The sequence below is a fragment of the Lontra canadensis genome, unplaced genomic scaffold (genome assembly GCF_010015895.1).
Source record: "Lontra canadensis isolate GAN:19392208 unplaced genomic scaffold, GSC_riverotter_1.0 scaffold206, whole genome shotgun sequence".
NCBI classification, from domain to species: domain Eukaryota; kingdom Metazoa; phylum Chordata; class Mammalia; order Carnivora; family Mustelidae; genus Lontra; species Lontra canadensis.
Window position 1 is genome coordinate 394034 of NW_022631200.1, and position 19368 is coordinate 413401.

At 62.7% G+C, this 19368-nt stretch overlaps 1 protein-coding gene and 1 pseudogene across 5 annotated transcripts; one reads left to right on the forward strand and one right to left on the reverse strand.

Moving 5' to 3' along the window:
• Positions 1–1786: 1786 nt before the first annotated feature.
• ZNF444 (zinc finger protein 444) lies at positions 1787–18835 on the reverse strand. Of its 5 annotated transcripts, none has more exons than XM_032848593.1 (4): positions 18687–18835; positions 12085–12429; positions 4462–4546; positions 1787–2621 (listed from the first exon to the last, which is right to left on the reverse strand). In XM_032848593.1, the coding sequence occupies exons 2-4, from the start codon at positions 12394–12396 to the stop codon at positions 2026–2028; spliced, it is 993 nt and encodes a 330-aa protein (XP_032704484.1). In that variant the 5' UTR covers positions 12397–12429; positions 18687–18835; the 3' UTR covers positions 1787–2025. The 5 variants fall into 5 exon arrangements, with proteins under 5 accessions (XP_032704484.1, XP_032704483.1, XP_032704480.1 ...); XM_032848592.1 differs by lacking the exon at positions 18687–18835 and adding an exon at positions 17892–17964; XM_032848589.1 differs by lacking the exon at positions 18687–18835 and adding an exon at positions 17787–17875.
• Positions 17960–19040, forward strand: LOC116861771 (annotated as a pseudogene).
• Positions 19041–19368: the final 328 nt, after the last annotated feature.

The window sequence follows — 19368 nt, forward strand, 5'->3', positions numbered from 1 at the left end:
GGGAGTAAACGCCGGCCGGTGGGGCATGCCCCCTGGCGGGCACCGGGGAACGAGCGCCTGAGTGCCGGTGCCCGCATCTCCCCAGCTGCGTCTGGGCTCCGCCACCCGAGCCACGAGCATGGCACACGACGACTCTGCGTCCCGACTGAGGGACGCCCTCAGCAGCAGTCCACACTGACGGAGGCGGCGTGCGTCAGGGGCTTCCTCGGGGAAATCAGGCTCCGGGGAGCTTGTCGGAAGGGGCGGAACCTCCCCAGCCAAAGCCGGGCTTGCGCGGGTGGCAGAGGCGGGGAGGCCCGAGCGAGGCGGGAGCCGGAGTCCCCGTGATCCCTGCATGACGGGCCAGCGCTGGGCCAGCGGGGTCGCAGCCACTCACCCTTCCCGTGCCTCCGTTTCCCCCATCTGTGTGCTGGGGACAGGCTTGCTGCACTACGGCAATAAACCAGACGGAGGATTTCCGCGCCTGACCGAGGGCCTGACCCACAGCCAGGAGCGCTTTGTCCTGTTGTCACGGAACCCCACCCTCAGAACCCCCCCCCGCCCCCGAGGTCCTGCAGCAGCAGATGCGGCTTCTCAAGCCAGTTTCCTCTGCTGGCCGGTGGGCGCGGGGACACGGCATTGTGACCAGGGCGCGTGTGGGAGTTCACGCAGGGCAAGCCAGGAGTCTGCGTTCCCTGCCCCACGGCACCTCCAACCCGCCCTTCCCGCCTGTCACACAGGGCGGGTGTTGCGACCTCGGGGCTGCTCCAGGGCACCCTGGCGGACACACGCCATCCCAGCCTCCCTCAGGGTCTGGGCACTGTCCTGCCTCACGGCTGCTGGAAGGGGGAGCCAGCCTCCAGCTGCAGATGCCTGACGGTCCAGCTCGTGCCCTCCCAGACTCCCTTGCGGCCAGGGCCTGGACTGTGGCCGGGGTCTTCCAGGTTAGGTGCTGCGGCACCTTCCTGAAGACGAAACAGCAGGGCTTGACCCCAGGATTGTGCTGAACAGAGCACAAGGCAGGTGGGGGTTGCAGGAGCTGATGAAGCAGGCCAGGGTCTGCACTCCGCAGTAAGCCACTCCCGGACCTCCCCTCTGCAGGGTCCCGGACCAGTGGCCCCCAACCTCATGCCCCATCCTCATTGAATACTGGATCCCTCTCTTGACAAAATCGGTTTCCCAAGACTTACTGATCTGGTATTTGGGGGTCCCCCATGAATGGGTACCTCCCCCCAGGAAGACTCCGGCAATGGACGTAGGGACCACTGCTGTTTACAGATGTGGACACTGAGACCCAGAGCGGGTATGAAAGCTCCAGCAGCCAAAACGCCACAGGCCGAGGTTAGAACCCAAATGGGTCTGTCTTCAAGCCAGTCCCTCTACTGAGCATCATTCTGGCTCTAAGGGCGGCAGTGAAGACACCTGCTCCTGGCCCCCCAGGGCGCTGGATGAAACCCACCTCTGAGGCTCCTCTCCAGGCTCAAGGAGAGGAACTGGTGCCCAAGGTCCCCCCAGGACACGGGTGTGGGAGGTGAGGGCCGCCTACACAGAACCCGGGACTGCGCGGGCACCTCTCATCAGTAACTTTATTACTCTCCAGATGCTGGTGAACTGTGGCCTCCGCGGTGCTTCCCCGGAGCGGGCATCTCTGTCCATCACGCGCCCTCCCGTCTCAGAGAGGGGCAAGCCCAAGGAGCCCACGAGCAGAGCCCAGTCCATCCTTCAGAACCACCCCTACCCGTGGGGAGGGGTCTCCTAGGGACAAGACGTCTCCTTCCTCCAGCCTCCTCTGGATCAGGGGCCCGCGCTCCTCTCCTGGGCTCCGGCCGGCCTCGCTGGGCCCCGCACGGCAGGTGGAGAGGACGGGGGCGGCGGGCTCGCGGGCGCACCTGCACGGAGTGGGACGGCCTGGCAGGCCGCGACAACCGGATAGGGCCGTGTGGCCTGGGACAGAAGGAGCCGAAGAAACAAAGGTTCCGACTGGAGCCGGCGCAGGAGCAGGGGGCTGCGGGCCGGGGAGGGGCCGGGCGGCGGGCGCGGCGGCTGCTACCCCAGCGGCCAGGCCGGGAAGGGGCCCCCGCCGCCGGGGCCCGCCGCCGCGCACGCGCCCGCGCCGCCCGCCGCGCGGCCGTGGATGCGCTGGTGGCGCAGCACGTGCTCGCGGCGCCCGAAGCCCTTGCCGCACTGCCAGCAGGCGAACGGCCGCGCCCCCGAGTGCGTCTTGCGGTGGCGCACCAGGTGCTCGCGCCAGTAGAAGGTCTTGCCGCACTCGCAGCAGGCGTGCGGCTTCTCGCGCGCGGGCAGCGGGCGCAGGGCCGGCCCGGGGCCGCCGGGGTGCGTGCCGCGGTGGCGCCGCAGGTGCTCCTTGCGCCGGAAGGCCTTGCCGCACTCGGGGCAGGCGTGCGGCTTCTCGGCCGAGTGGCTCTGCCGGTGGCGCAGCAGGTGCGCGGGCTTCAGGGCGGCCTTGCCGCACTCGGGGCAGGAGGTGGTGCCCGGGGCCGCCGCCGCCGCCGCCAGGAAGGGGGATAGGCCGGGCGCAGGGGCCGCGGGAGCCGGTGGAGGGCTGCCCGGCTCCTGCTTGTAGGGACGCGTGGCCTGGGCGTCCCCCGTCGCCAGCACCTCCACCCCGGGGGTCGCATCTCCTGCCGGGCAAAGGCACAGAGTGAGGGCGGGGTGGTGCAGGGCACAGGGGGCGGGGGCAGGCCGCGGGGTGGGGGGGTCGGGCCTGTGTCAGTCAGGAAACCATGGGGGCGGGAGAAGGGCTGATGGGTCGCGGGGACCCCGCACAGTGCAGTCCGTGCCTAACAAATGGAGACGGCGCGCGGGCACGGCTGAGCGGGAGGAGAGCTAACGGGGATGCAGATGAGCGGCGTGTCCAGGAGCGTCAGTGGGTGGATGGTGCAGGGGCTGGGGGGGGGGGGGGGGGCGGGCAGACGGATGGACGGACTGGTGGACGGGGGTGGGGGGACAGATGGATGGACGGTGGGGCGCCAGGGTGGCTCAGTGCTTTAAGCATCCGCCTTCCCCTTGGGTCATGACCTCAGATCCTAGGACTGAGTCCCCCCTTGGGAGCAGGGTCCCTGCTCAGCCGGGAGTCTGCTTCTCCCCCTGCTCCCCCCATGCTCTTTCACTAAAACCTTTTAAAAAAAGATTCCTGGGGCGCCTGGGTGGCTCAGTCACTAGGTGTCTGCCTTCAGCTCAGGTCATGATCCAGGGTCATGGGATGGAGCCCTGCATCCGGCTCCCTGCTCAGTGGGGAGTCTGCTTCTCCCTCTCCCGCTTCCCTCTTTCCCTATCTCTGTCAAATAAATAAATAAAATCTTTAAAAAAAATTTTTTTTTTAAAGTTCCTGGTTTAAAGTAACAGATGGAGGGGTGCCTGGGTGGCTCAGTGGGTTAAAGCCTCTGCCTTCAGCTCAGGTCATGATCCCAGGGTCCTGGGATCCAGCCCCGCATCGGGCTCTCTGCTCAGCAGGGAGCCTGCTTCCTCCTCTCTTCTCTGCCTGCCTCTCTGCCTACTCGTGATCTCTGCCTGTCAAATTAAAAAAAAAAAACTTAAAAAATAAAGTAACAGATGGACAATGGAGAGAGGGAGGGAGGGACAGCAGGTGGGGGGGTGGATGGAGGAGGGGGGCAGTGGGGAGACAGAGGCATGAACGAGCAGGCAGGCTGGCCGCATGACGTGTGATGCGTGGCGTCTGAGTGGGGATCTGGGGAAACGGACGGGCGGGTAAGTCGGGGGACGATGAACCTCGCATTTCCTTTCTCCAGGTTTTTAAACTGCTCTATGGAGTTCTGGGGGGATGAGCGCCAGCTCACGATCCAGTTTACAGAAATGACCCCAGTACAACAGCGAAGCGTGAAGCTCCTGCCCCCACCCGCACGCTTCCTCCGCGCCGGCCACCAGCTCCCACGCCCGGGCATCCTGGCCGCCTCTCCTGGGTGCAGAGACACCTCTTGTCAGCGGCAGAAGCCACCGTCCCCACCTGGCTCTGGCCCTGACTTGCTGTGTGGCCTCAGGCACGCTGCTTGGACCTTGGGTGTCCAGTCTGCTGGGCACGGACTTCCAGAGGGCGCAGTGTACCCAGCAGGCCAGCCAGAGGTGGTGTCGGCTTGGTACACTGCAATGTGCTTAAAAATGTGAAAAACGTTTGAAAATCAGGCATGTCATAAAAACCCAAACTGTGGACTTTTCTTGAGGAAAAAATTGCTGATGTACTGGGTGCCAGTCCCACGTGGCAACACAGGCAGCAAGAGAGCTGACAGAATGGCGTCCGGCACACAGCTGGGACGCATGGTTAGGCACCCGCTATCCCGTCAGACCTCGCCGTGCCCTCTGTGAGGGCGTGTCTGACCCATCTCCAGCCCAGGTGCCCAGCTCAGGGCCTGGCACGTGGCAGGGACACCAGGAATGTTCACTGAGAAAATGAATGATGAGCAGGAGGGGGACCCCCTCAGGGTGGGGGAGGGGTGAGCTACTCACCTAAGGGCATCATCCCAACATCATCCTTTCCAGCGCTCACCCCAGAGCCTTCTGTCACATGCTGAGGTGTCCTCACTGCTGGTCCCTGAAATGAGAGATACCACGCTCAGAAATGAGAAACCACAGCGACAGGCTCTAATTTTTCTCCCCTTCAAACCCCACTACGTTCAGTCATCAAGCCCTACCATGTGCTCTGGGGGAAGCCGGCCATCAGGCCTCTTGCTGCTTACCAGGTGAGGGACCTGTCTGGGGAGCAGATCCTCCAACCCCCAGCTAACCCCCTCATGAGTCCCGGAGTCAGATCTGCCCCAAATTCCTGACCCACAGAAACTGTGAGACAACAAGCATTTGTTGTGGCAAGCCTCTAAGTTTGGGGTGATTTGTTATGTAGCAAAGGACAACTGATACAGCAGCTTTAAATCCTACCTTAGCTTCACAATTCCTGCCCTCTGGATAAAGTGCAAACTCCTTGACAAAATACACAAGAAAAACACATAAGCTATCTCTAACTCGGGGAAAAAAATAAAGCTCAGGAATGGAACTTTCCCCTGATCAAATGGTAGATCACTTCTGAGCAGACAGTGCCAGCCAGGAACACCAAAGGTTACTGAAAATGTTTCAAACTATTCTAGGTGTCTTTATGCTATTGTCATTGTTCTTAAGCCCCTGTCCCCAAAGAACAGATCAGAATCTTGGTGCGAACAAAGGAGAGCTGACTCCTGAGTTCCACACACCCAACCTCCTTCTCATATTTACTTTTTTCAAATGCAACACTTAGGGTGGAAGTCAGCGATGCCTAAAATTCTATCAGCTAGCAAGACGACTCTGCACGGGGCTTCCGGAGCTTTTTGCAAACGTGCATTGTCTGGGACCTGTGAACGCCCTCGTTGTCTGGTGGTGGCAGGATGAGTACTTTGCGTGGTCACCTTTGCTCCAGCAGGCTGTAAGCGGATTCCCGAGCACTCGTGCGGCTCAGGGTGTTATGGTGCCACAAGGTGCCGACCCGCTACTTGCTTCTGCTGTGGCCCACAGGCCAGCGTGCCCTGCCACCCCCTCCTCCAGCCCCAGCCCCGGCCAGGTCCCTTCCCGGAAGTCCACAGTAGAAAACTAATGATGCCCTGATCGCGCCAGGTTCTCCCCAACCTCCACTCTTTAGCATATTCTTCTCCAGCTCCCAGAGGACTCCCTCTCCCTGTCTACCTCAGACATGTCCTTCAAGACTTGACTGAGCCCCCATTGCTGTTACCACACAAATGTTTATTAGCCTCTGTGACTTAAGAACGGTCCCTATCCTGCTACCTGTCACACCACACTATTCAACATGGAGGTTCTATGGATGCACATTACAAATGCATATATTTAGGGACGCCTGGGTGGCTCAGTCATGAAGAGTCTGCCTTTGGCTCAGGTCATGATCCCAGGGTCCTGGGATGGAGTCCCACATTGGGCTGCCTGCTTGGTGGGAAGCCTGCTTCTCCTTCTCCCATTCCCTCTGCTTGTGTTCCCTCTCTCACTGTGTTTCTATCAAATAAATAAAATCTTTAAAAAACAAAAGATTAAAAGAACGCATATATTTAAAGCACAGGATCCCGTGAGTTCCAACATGCAGACGCTCCCGAAACTGCCACCAGTGCCGAGGTGGCAAGCGTATCAGCCCCTGGAAGTTTCCTTGTGCCTCTCCACAGCGCGGATCAGCGAACCCTGATGCACGCTTCCCGTCGCTGCAGAGCTGTTTTCATGTTCTAGAAACTTCATACATAGAACCACTAAGTACACAGGTACCCTTGTTCTTGGCGCGGGGGGTGGGGGGTCTTTCATGCGGTACCATTATTTGGGATTGAGGACGCCGGCCAACAGTTCTCTTCCTCGCGGCGTCCTTGGTTTGGCCCGCAGGAGGAGCCGGGAGGTACACCTTCTTCAGTTTTTGAAAAGTCTGGAGCTGGTACCACCTGGTCCTGGAGCGTTCAGGAGGCGCCCCGACAGCCACCTGAACCGCCACCGGCATTTCTATGCCTCTGCTGCCCATCTGCTCCCACAGAGGGCGGCTCCGGGAGGGGAGGGCCTGGCCCGCCTGCCTTCTGTGTATCCCGGTGCCAGTCCTTTTAATAACTGTCGCGAGGCGTGACTCACCTGCAGAATTCCCCCACTGAGAATACAATCCCGTGGCCTTTAGCGCATTCACGGGCATACGACCACCCCCAGTTCTAGGATATGTTCATCTCCCGCAAACTAAACCGCAGACCTAGTAGCAGTCGCTCAGGTTCCCTGCCCCAGCCCCGGGGAACCCGCAGGCCTGCATCTGTGGGTCTGCCTGTTCTGGAAGCTGCGTTAACGGAATCTTGCTGTCTACAGCCCCTTCTCACAGGCTCCCTCCCCCTTCCACATCGCGTCATGGACGGTCACTCCAGCGGGCGTGTGTGGCTGAGCAGCATCCGCTCTCGAGGCTGGACCGCGCCACTTCTCCATCCCAGCGGGCGCCTGGGGCACTTCCACGGCTTGCCTATTACAGAGCCTGCCGCCCGGCCGCCGCGTCACTCGCATCAGGGACAGATGTTTGTGGGCTCCTACGCCAGGTGGGGACTGTGGGCTCACAGGGCGGCCTGTGTTTAACCTTCACAGGCACTGCCAGACCTGTCGCGTGGCACATTCCCGCCACCATGGAAGAGGGCTGGGCTCCGACTCCCGGTGCCTCTTCTCAGTAGGCACCAAGCAAGTGAGTGACGGGTGGTGGAAAGGGTAAGGGTCAAACCGTCTGCCTCTGCTCTGATGAAGAAATGGTTCCTGAAGAACAGGGTCAAGTTAAGCGGGTACCGAGGTGTAGAGTCAGGGTCCGGCATGAGGCTGACTAGGTCCCTAGGTGCCTCCGGCCACAGACCTGCGTGTGGGACCCTGAGCATGTTACCTCCCACCCTGGGGTCAGGGCGGAGGGGCTGAAGTGGCACTCGGTCTCACCCCAGGTCCTGACCTGGACTGGCACGGCACAGCCGCCCGGGAGCGGGACATGGGCCAGGTGCCCCCCGCCGCCCGCCTCTGCTGCAGCTGCGTCGGCCCACCCTCGAGCACCATCCGGGAAGCCGCACCGCCAGCAGGCTCTCCTGGTGATTCTAGGGCACACACGTCCTCTGGATGGCCTGGGGCTCTCTGGTTTGGGGTCCCAGGCATGGGATGCTAGACTGTGCACCGAGCAAGACACCCAGGCAGAAGGGCCGTGGGGATGAGGCTCGGGCCCTGGACCAGGCACTGGGGGCTCCGTCGCTGGGGTACAGCAGGCTTAGAAGCAGAATCTAGAGCCAGGGCCTGTGGGTTCCACGCCTCCCTAACTAGCCCCTTGACCTCTGGCCAGTTGCTGACTTCCCTGGGACGCGTGCCATCACCCGGGAGACAGGGTAACACTGTGCGGTACTGACCCCTCAGGGCTGGGTGGAGACAGGCAGGCTGGGCTAACCGCAGGTTTCATGGGGGCCTCTTAGCCTCCACAGGGCTGGAGACTAGCGTCGGCCTTGAGGCTGTACAGCTGACCCCCAGGAAAAAGCCTGGACACCAAGCTTGGGAGCCTCCCTCGTCAGCACAGTGCTGTCCCCACGGTGCCCCCGGGACAGCAGCTCTCCTGGACCCAGCCCTGAGGGTTTCTCGTCTTTTCACTGAAACGAGTCAGAACTGGGAGCACCCCAGCTCTTGTCAAGTCCTGAGTCCTTCTCAGGAATTACTGAACCCAGGCTGGCCCCGGGGAGCCCCAAACCTGCAGGTGGTATCAGGGCAAGGGGTCCTCGGGGAACCCCTGAGCGCCGCACACGGAGCTGCCCAGTGGCCAGCACGGCTCGCCTGGGGCAGCAAGGACACTTGGGTTCAAGTCTGCACTTCCCACCCCACAGGTCCACCAGGTGGGGGGTGCGGGGAGCAAAGGCAGGAGGCCTGGCCACAGGGTCCCGCAGGGTCCCGCAGGCCATGGGGAGGGGGGGTCTTTCTCCCGTAGCTTCACTCTCTGGCCCAAGATGCACGGGCTCAGCAAGCCCCGTGGCCTGCCTTCAACTCTTGGGGCCGCAGCTGGCCTGCCCTCCTGCACGTGGGCCCCGCCAGCCTCTCCCCTGCTGGCTGTCCCTGCTCTCTTCCTCCGCGGCCCCAGGACTCCCTGAGCGCTGACCCCGGAGGCCCAGGCCAGCGGGCGTTTCCTGTTGTGACTGACCGCAGCCCGGGCTCTCCCCGCCCCCCGCCCACCTGCTTTCCTTTGGGTTTCCTGGGCTGGCCGGGGCGGACCCCTGGCTATTGTGTGCCGTCGACCAGACGGGGGGACTGGGCACGGCCAGTTCAGCCCTGCCCCAGCCGTCTCCCCTCACCTGCAGCTTGGACCAGGCTCTCGCTCCACAGATGCGACCGGCACTGCGCACTGCCCACCTGCACCCAACGGAGGTGGCCTGGAGGGTCACCCGCCGCTCCCCGGCACGCCCCTTCCGAGCACCCACCACGTACAAAACTGAAGGCACCAGGGACACAGGCTTGAACGGGACAGACACGGCCCCTGCTCAAGGACCCACGCTCTAGTCACTGCCACATGCGCCACGACACTGAAGGATTTCCACGAGGCCGGCTCGGCCGGGCAGGGATTTCCCTCGGCCCCCGGGGATCCCAGCAGCCAAGAACAGTCCTCAGAACCACGGAGGCCCGCACGCTGCCGGTGGCCACGCCAAGTGCCACCACCACCTCAGGAAGCAGCTGGGAGGCTTCTTCTAGAACCAAACACACCCTCCGCGAAACCCAGCCCTCGCACTCGGCCACAGCTCAAAGAGCACTCGTGCCCACGCAGACAGGCACGGCTCGGTCCTTACAGCAGCTGCATTCAACGCCACCCAGCACTGGAGACCACTTCTGGGTCCTTGAGCGGGGGAGGGACAGAGAAGCTGGCGTGTCCCCACCACGGGATTCCACTTGGCGCGAGAAAGGAACCAACCCCGACACACACGACTGCACGCGTCAGCCTCGAAGGCATGGTGCGGAGCGAAGCCACAGCTGCACATGGAGCTCCTCTTGGGTCTCCCCAGGAGACGCACCGAATGCTGGCAGCCCGCGGGGCCCTGCGGTGCCGGCACAGGTCCCTGTCCTGACTCCGGCAGGGAACTGGACCCCACCCCCACCCCCAAAAAGTTAAAAGTACACGGAAGCCAAGCACCTGGCTGGCTCAACAGCTGAGCGTGTGCTCAGGTCATGATCCCGGGCTTCTGGAATGGAATCCCTCCTCGTCCGCCCCTCTGTCCGTCCATCTGTCCGTCAGGCTCCCGGCTCAGCCGGGAGCCCGCTTCTCCCTCTCCCTCTGTCCCTCCCCTCACTTGCATGCCCTCTTTCCTAAATAAAATCTTAAACAAAAGCAGCCCACTGAGGCCCCGGCCCCTGCAGCCGGTAACAGCGAGCTCCGCGCCTGAGAGAGGCCCGGGAGCCAGGCTCTTTGGAGCTCCTGGGGGCCCTGGCAGCCGGGCCTGGGGCAGCACTAGGGAAGGCTCTGCCCACACACGGAGGACCCCGGCCCCATAAACACCCTCGTCCCGGAGGCATTTCCCAGACTCCAGCTTTCTGGGTCCCTCTGCCACAGTCTGAGGGCAAAGGCCTGATGCCCAGGTGACCGTCGCTCTTCACGTCTTTGCTTTAAACAGCTGTCCGTCCCACAGCAATGGGGAAGCAGCATCCAGGGGCCAGGGACAGTGTGGCGTGACCCCACAGAACAGCATCACCCCGTCCAGCGACGCTCTGGCTGGCTCCCCGCCCGAGGCTGCTCTCTTAGCAGAGGGGGAGAAGGACGCCCCAGCAGACAGGGAAGCTGTCAGAGCATCCCTGGGAACCACGACTCGGCGAGACTCTGACACCCTTTCCACACCGTTTCCGACTCCTCGGGCACCCAGCTGCGTCCGTGGCAGACACAACGGACCCTGCTCCCCTAGCAGAGGATGCTGACGTGTGGTGACAGCCCCAGCGTCACGGGAAGAGTCGAGGTCAGGAAAGGATGTGGCATTGGAAGCGGAGGCTGAGCGAGGCCCAGGGACGGAGCCCTCCCTGGAGCGGCCAGAAGGAACGCAGCCAGGTTCCAGCCAGACCCGAGGCTCCTGGCAGGAGTCGGCTCCTGGCCGCCAGAATCCCGGGAGAGCTCATCCGGTTGTCTCTACGGCACGGGCTCCGCGGTGCTGCTCTGCAGCCATGGGTTACGGGGGCAGCGGCGGGGAACAATGACCCAGACAAGCGGCCGCGAGAGGAGCAACGGAGGGGTGAGGCGGGCCCCAGGAAGCAGGAGAGAGTGCATCAGAGGGAGCCGGGCCAGAAAGGAGACAGGGATGGACGAGACCACGGCTGCGTGCCAACAGGGCACTCCCAGCAGGTGACCCGCCGTCGTTCTGACGGCCACTTGGCGTGGCCACCAGCAGCGTGCGGGCCTCCGTGGTTCTGAGGACTGTTCTTGGCTGCTGGGATCCCCGGGGGCCGAGGGAAATCCCCGCATGGCCGAGCGGGTGGTGACCCCAGCCTGGGACCCCGTGCTGCACACATCCCGGGCCCCCAGCTCAGCCGCCTCACACACCACTGCCAAGACGCTAAGAGCTTGGACGCGCTGAGTTCAATAATTAAATCCACTGTTCCTTTCCACCCTTTCTACCATGCTACGCGCTACGGGAACGTTCAGGACTACATACAGGCTCACGTACTACTGCTCCACGGACAGCGCGGCTCTAAACCGGGGGTCCGCAGGCTGTTCCTGCGACGGACCAGGAGTAAGGGTTTCCAGCTTTGCGGGCCACCGGTCTGCGTCCCCGCTCAGGCAGAAGAGCCACAGGAACTGTGCAGACGGACAGGCCTGGCTGTGCCCCTCTCCGCAAAGCCGGAGGGCAGGGGGCAAGCCTGGCCCACAGGCTCCGGTCGGGCGACCCCGTCTCAGTAAAGCATCTGGCCTCCCACAAAGAGAGGACTGGCGTCTGCCTCAGCCACCAGGTGGTGACCTGTAAGGCCTGGGGGCACCCTGCCTGACACAAGCGTCTGCGTGCCTGGGGGCCTTGGGCCACACTGGACAGTCCCACGGTACAGTTTGTATCAGAGACTTCCAGACGCCCAGGGTCTGCCCGGCCCCCACAGGGGCTAGAGGCGATGGGGGTCAGGCCTGCACGCTGGGGCCCAGCAAACTCCGGGCACCGAGGCTCAGGGAGCCACCCCGGCCGGCGACACTGCAGGCACGAGTCACACACCGTGGCCGGGAGGACTTCAGGCTGTCCACGCGCCCCTGTGAGAGGGCGGCCGGAGGCTCCGGGCCAGGGCTGGGGCCCTGCAGCTCCTTCCTCCGCCGACCCGATCTGCACCCTTCGGCCGTGACAAACCCCAATGTGAGCGAGGAGACGGCTTTCAGGTGGCTCTGAATCCTTCCCCGGAATGCAACTGGAGGGCGGTCCCGGAGACCCCCAAAGTTGCCGTGAGAGTCAGAGGGAGGGCAGTCTCGGGGCGCCCCCTGCACGCGTACACCCGCCCCAAAGCCTCCCACTCTCCCTTGTGCCCCGAGGCCTGAGGCCCTCCACCTCCAGGCAGCAAGGGGGAGGCCGGTCTCCAGTCAGGTGAGGGGGAAGCTGGTCCCCCCACCGCCCCCGCCAGCCCCGCGCTCACCCAGAGCTCCTCCAGCAGGGCCACGGCCTCCTCCCCGCTCCGGGGCCGCCGGCTGCACACCCAGGCCTGGACGTCGGCGGGCAGCGCGCTCAGGAACTGCTCCAGCACCAGCAGCTCCAGCATCTGCTCCTTGGTGTGCAGCTCGGGCCGCAGCCAGTCTCGGCACAAGGCGCGCAGCAGCCCCAGCGCCTCGCGGGGACCCGGCGCGTCGCCCAGGTGGAAGTGGCGAAAGCGGTGCCACGGCGAGTCCAGGGTCAGGCCCTCGGCCGTCTGGCCTTCCTGCTTCACGGGCTGGGGTGACGGGACCTCCATGGGGGTCTGCGAGTCCTGCGGGGACAGCAGCGCCTGTGGGGAGGGGAGTCAGCACAGTCAGAGCCCGACTGGGTGACGCGGGAAAGCACCGCCTCCCACCGGCTGCGCCCCAAGCACGCCCAGGTGGGAGCCAAGGGACCCGGAAAGGGGTGGTGCCTCTCTGTGCCTCCGTTTCCCCTCCAAGGCCGAGGGTGAGCGCCTAAGGAAGGTGCTGGAGGAGGGGAGACGGGACCCTGTCCGGGGACAGCACGGCTCCGGCCCTGTCTCCGCCCTTCCCTGCGGGTGACCGCAGGCCCCACTGCCCCTCAGTCTCCTCCCTCGGCTTTGTGTGAGGAGTGAACACACGGAGAGCCGGGAACAGCGTGGCACGGCCGGGCTCAGAAAGCCCCCAGCTCTCGCCGGCACCATCGCCACCGCGACTGCTCGCCCGATGACACGCAGACCCCGCGCCCCCCGCGGCAGGGGCTCCAGCATGCCCGCTCCAAAGCACCCCCCAGCCGCCTCCTTATCCACGTCCCCCAAACCCACACGGAGCGCTAACCCGGCACCCCGGTGTCTGGGTTGGAGGTGGGTTTGGCTGAAGCTGGCACAAGCTTCGGTTAGAAGACGCGGGGGCTCTAACGGACGGCGCTGTCCGCGCGGAACTGCTGGGAGCGAGCTTACACGTCCTCACCACAGCAAGCACCAGGGTGACGGCGTGAGTTGACAGATGTGAACCGCACTCACCATGGCGACCGTGTCACAACGTACCCAGATGGTAACTGAACGCAACGCTCTATGTCAATGACGTCTCAGTAAAAACGGGGAAAGAGACGAAGAGAAGCCATGAGGCCGGGGCCTGAATCCGAGGGGATCGGTGCCGCTAGAGGAACAGACGTCCCCGGGCGTGCTCTGCCACGTGAGGAGACAAGCAGGCTGCCCCCCAGCCCGGACACGGATCTGCCTGCACCCGACCTTGGGCTCCAGCCCCAGAACTGAGAGAAATCCGCGTCTGTTGCTGAGGCGCCCACTCGGTATTCCCGCGGCCACCCACGCCGTCCGACACACGGATGGCCCCCAGTCACGTCCAGGGATCGGGAAAAGTGGCGGACTGCGGGACTTGGCCCACATCCACTCTCCCCTTCCTCCTCTGCGCAATCCCCCCACCCTCCAAGGAAGCCGTGTGACCTCCACTTCCTCTTCCCCGTTCCCAAAGGAGGGGACCCAGACACGGCAGCGTCTCCACCGGGAGCAGCTGGGGATGTCTGGAGACTTTTGACTGCTGGATGGGGGTAGGGGAACGGGGCGGCGGGTGTCCAGCGGTGGGGAGGCAGCTGGCGGACCTACGGCCCACAGGGCAGCCCCGTGGCACAGAACGGTCCAGTCCCGAATGTCGACAGCACTAAGGCTGAAAGACCCCGGGCTAGAAGAGAGGTCCTCCTGTGGTCCAGGGACCCCCGGGGTACTGCAAGGTCAGAACTGTTCCCAATGCGGGCGCGCCGGGGTCTTCCACAGGCTGCACACACACATGCGAACGGAGAAGCCGTCTCCTTTCAAGTCAGGAATTGGAGATATTCGCAGAAAAACAAGGCCACGTTTCCAATGTTTTGTTTTGGAAAACACAGTTATTTTCCATTTTAAAAAAAAGGTTATTTATGTCAACATATGAAATGCCGACTACTTCTATTCCTATAGGTGTTGGTAAATACTTGGAAATTTCTTTGGCCTTCCGCTTTAATAGGACACTTACCCACAGACACAACTGCTACGAGTAAAGATACTTCGGGATCTCCAGTAACTTTTAAGAATGTAAAGGGGCCCCGAGTTCACGACACTTGAGAACCACTAGGACTGGGTCAGCCAACAGCCACCTGTGGGCCAGATCGGGCCGGCAGCCCATCTTTTTTTTTTTTTTTTAAGATTTTATCTTTTGGTTGTGGAGCTTGAACCTCCAACCCCAAGTTCAAGAGTCGCATGCTCTACCAAGCGGGCCAGCCAGTTGCCTCTTTCCTTTTTTAAAAATTTTAGAAGGTTTCTTATTGATTTATTCGAGAGAGAGAGGTAGCGAGAGAGAAAGCAGGAAGCAAGGGGGAGAGGAAGAAGCAGGCTCCGCTGAGCAGGGAGCCAAAAGTGGGGCTCTATCCCAGGACCCCGGGGTCACAACCGGAGCCAAAGGGAGACCCTTAACTGGCTGAGCCATCCAAGCACCGCCTTTTCTTTTAAATAGAGTTGTATTGGTACACGGCCGCCTACTTGCGCGGGCTCCGTCCCCGCTGCTTCTGAGCTCGGAAGACAGAGCTGCAGGCGAGTGGCACAGACTGAAGAACCGCAGAGCTGCCACGTGGCTAAAGCCACCTACTGTCTGGCTCTTCCAGAAACAGTCTGCCAAGTCCTGACGGTGGGAGACCAACACAGAGGGATCCGGGGCGGCCCCGTGGGTATCGGCCCTGACCCACGCCGCAACACCCTGCACTGTCAGGAAACCAGTCTTTCTACGGGGCTTGAGCCACTGTGTTTTGGGGCGTCGGTGGGGCAGCAGCTTCTCCTGATCAGGACTACACAACAGTTCTCGCGACCCAAGGCAGGAGGCAGACAAGGGCTCTGACTAGTGGGAGTCAAGAGAAAGTCTGCGTTTGAACGACTTTCCTCATGATACGAGAAACTTCTATGGCCAACCACAGTTTGCAGCAAAGGAGGTCGAGACAGGAATCCTTGGCTCTGGGACACAGGCTCTGCGTGGCTGCGCTGAAAGGTCCCCGGGATAGCCCAAGTCCAAAGCCCTGGCTCTTAAGTATTACGCACTGACCATGGACGTCCTCTCACTGTTGGGCCAGCCACCACACCCTCCCGCATCATCTCCCTGCTCCTGAGCCTGCCACCCTAGATGCAAATCACCCCACAAGAATCAGAAGCGGTTTTTTTTCCCTCAACACAAATCACATTATGTTACTTCCCCACTCAAAACCCTCTGGCTGCTTCCTTGCTACAGAAGGTCTCCCATCTGCCTACCTTTCTTATCTCTCACTGTTCTATCCCTGGCTCTCTCTACTCCCGCCACACCAGCTCCTGGATTATATTCTCAGACTCAATGCTAGTCCTACCCCAGGGCCTTTGTACTGCTCTTCCCCCCGCCTTTACTCAGCTGGCTCCTCCTCTTTGATGCCTCCATGCAATTTCCCCTACTCAGAGAGCCTCCTCAAGCCGTCCGATTAACACAGCATCCATACACCCTACCCTGCAGTTACTATCCCGTCACCTTTACTAATTTCCTTTAGTGTTTAACAAAACAAGGATATTCTTTGTGTGCTGTCTTCCTTCGTAAGAACTGACACTTCCGGAGAGCAAGAGACCACATTCACAGAGCCCAGCGTGCTGGCTGGCACTCAAAGAAAATTTATGGGATGATCAGTCCTATGGGATTTTAGTATTATTGCCCCCACTTTGCCAATGGAGAAGATGAAGACATCTTGCCTAAACTCACTCAGCTAGTAAGTCACAGAGCCTAAACTCACAGCCCTGTCTGCCTGGTCCACAGCCAGTCTGCAACATCACCTCCTGCCCTCCCATCCCTCCATTCAAGGGCTGGTGAGCCTGGGGCGGCAGGGAAGGCTTCCCAGAAGACCCAGGCCAGAGCTGAGTCTCCAAAGACACAGAGAAGCCCGCTTGCTATGAGAAAGATCCCCCCTGGATTGGACTAGAACCTGACCTGAGAGACCCAGGACTCAGGCATCACGCTGAAGGGTCCTGCAGTCTTGAGGGGAGGGGGCTCACAGGTTAGCCATCAGCTGTCCACAGTGAGTGGAGAGCAGGGCCAGCTGGACCTTCCTCTGGTTCCTGGGGTCATCACCCAGGAAGCAGGAAGGAAGGTCGTTCCACCAGGTGAACCAATCCTCACCCTCCACTGCGGTCTGGCCAGAGTGCTGTGCGCTACCCTGGAAGCCTCAGGAGACAGCTGCTGAGCAGGTTCCGCCTCCCAATGCCCCCACCCAAGCACCCCAACAGCCCTGCAGGTTGGGCACCACGACCAGAAGGCAACAGGATCACTCAGAGGCAGGATTCAAACCTGGAACTGTGGGACCCCAGAGCCCATGGGGTCGCACCCAGCACCTCTGCACAGCACGCTGGGTTAACTAAAGGGTTAAGAGGTGGCTGCGGGCCTTGGCTGCTTCCATTTCCAGCTCGGACATTTATCCAGTGCTTGACCCTGGACCCGTGACTTGCCCTCTGTGTACTGAATTTCTCCACCTGGAAACCAAGACTGATAACAGCTCCTTCTCCGCAAGGGGTTGCCAGGGTTGTGACCGAGAAGTAGCCCAGGATCCAGTAAGCGCTCAGGGAAGACTTGACTGTCCACTGCAGGGTTTCCAAATCTCAGCACCAGTCCCACGTGGGGCCGGATGCTTCTGTGATGTGGCCGCCGTCCCATGCCACGCGAAAGGTCTGTCAGCATCCCCGAAGCCAGCGGCCGTTTCCCCAAACCCCAGCTGTGACCGCCACACAGGTTTCCAGATATCGCCGTGTCTCCCCAGAGAAGCAGAATACGGGCCCCCAGCCCTGGGGCTGAGAGCCACGGGCCCACGGGACATACTTGGGGCGCAAGGGCTCTGGGGCAAGCCCCAGCTCTGCAACCGCCCAGAGGTCCGTGCTCGCACACGGTACACGAGCACCTGTTACACACGGGGTCCCCATCACCCGGGCTGTAAAATGGGCCGGAAAACCCGACAGGTGCGAGCGTCGCCGCCTGAGGGCGAGGGGCGAGGAAAACAGATGCGGAGCGCAGCGGCCGCGCCAGCAAGGGCTCGAGCACAGGGAGCCCCAGACGCCGGCACCCGCACCTCGCCAGCCTCGGAGGAGGGGGCCCGCAGGGTGACGGGGCCCGGCCGGGGGCAGCTCCCGCAGGCGACCCCAGCCTGAGCCCCGGCCAGCCGCCGGCCAACCGCCTCCCGCGCACCCGGCCCCGACGCGGGCGCCCAGCACCCGGAGAGAGGAGCGCGGCGGGCGGCCTGAGCCTCCGACGCCCCGAACTCCGCCCCTCCCCCTCCGGGGTCCTCCCCCGCACCCCACCCTTCCCCCTTCGGGACCCTCCCCCGCACCCCGCCCCCGCTTCTCCACTCCCGCAGGCGTTCCCCACCCCGCGGGGCCGCAGCCCCCTCCCACTTCCCGACCCTCCCCCGGCCCCTCCCCCTCCCGTTCCCGCTCCCATCCCCCCCGCCCACCTCCCGCTTCGCTCGGCCCCCCTCTTCTCCCCTCCACCCGCTCCTCCACCCCTCGGTCCTCCGGCCTCCAGCCCCCCTCTCCCCAAAGCGCATCCAACCGCCCCCCTAACCCTCCCTGCCCCCCTCGCTCACCTCACTCTCCTAGACGAGGCCCCCCAAGCCCCCTCACTCGTCGCACATGCGCACAAAGCTCACCGGGACTCCATACCCCGGCAGGCTTTGCGCCAAACTCATCCGTCCCCTTCCCCCCAACACTCAGACACCTAGCCTTCCGTTCCCCCCGCCCCCCACCGGCCTCACTCGGAACTACATTTCCCAGGAAGCATCGCGGCAAAAGGACGCGTCCCTTTAGCAGTTCGCCGTGACGAACTTCGCGCGCCCGTCTCCAGATAGCTCTGAACTACACTTTCCAAGGGGTGTCGAGGACGGCCCGCGGCCTACTAGCCCAAGCAAACAGGGCCTCTCAGCGCGCCAGGCTTGGAACTACATTTCCCAGAATGGCTGCAGGGTTTCCCCCCCGCCCATTGGCTCGCGCGCGGGCATGCGCAGACGTGCCGACGGGGAGGCCGAGGTGGGGAGGAGGAGCCGTCATGGCGGCATTGTCCCGAAACAGGTGGAGGTTGGACGCCGGCGGGTGCTCGGGAAATGAAATCCCGGGGCCGTCGCGGCGGGCAGGCGAGGAGGAGGGGCCTCGCCAGAGTTCGGCGCCGCTAGGCCTGCGGAGTGCGTCTCCTTGAGAGCGGGTCTGCCCGGGCGGCGCTGCCAAGGTCCGAGGCCGGAGCGCAGCGGGTCGCGCCTGGCTGGGGCCGACCCGGGCGCCCTGGTTCGGCTTCCCCGGCGGGAGCCCGGCGCACAGCGTCTGGCCTCGGGGTCCGCTCCTGCGTGAATCGCGAGAGGGTGCTGCCGGCCACACGTCGTTGGCGGGCCCCCATCGGACAGGGCCCTGCCTCAGTTTCCCCATCTCGGAAACGGTAGGGCGGGAGGAAACGCGAGGAGATGGGTCGAAGCTCCCACAAGCCGCGTGGGCCGGGCGTAGCGCTGGACGTCGTCCCACCTCCCGTTGCTTGAACGGACGGTGACTTCCCCCAGGTTTACCTGCGGTCGGTGGCCGAATGCGAGCTTCCCGCCGGGCCCACCGGTCTGCCCCTCGTTCCTCTCCTTCGTGAGTTCAGCCCTCCGGCCTCCTTTCTGCTCCAGGAGCACCGCTGATCCGTTCCCGCTCACAGCATCTCCAGAACTCCCTCTCGCAGATCTGAAAGTCTGCCCCGTTCTCCCTCCCACCCTCTGCCCCAGCCCCCGGTACCCCGTATGGGTGGCATTAGGCTGTATGTCTTCTTGGGACGGGCTGACTGCATGTAGCACAATGTCCTCTGCGTTCACCTGTGACGTGGTGCGTGTCCGAATTACCTTCCTTTTTAAGACTGGTTAAAAATTCGTTACGTATATGGATATCACATTCTGCTTTTCCATCCATCACGGGGCTCTTAAATCTTACAGGAACATGTCACCCTTGCTTAAAGCTCTTCAGTGCAGACTCTGGCCTGCAAGATCCGGCATTCCTCTAGTTTTAATGTGGTGCCTTGGTGCACATCAGAAGAGGTGGCCTCAGAAGGACTGCGGCCCGAGTGGGCCCGGGCCAGGGCATGGGCCTGGCAGGGAGATGGAGGGCGGGATGCAGCAACTTCTCCCAGAGGCCAGCCACTTGTAGGGAGCGGGTTCACCTCAGCTTCACCGCAGTACCCCGTTCCTTCAGGCATGATCGTGGTGCCCCACCACA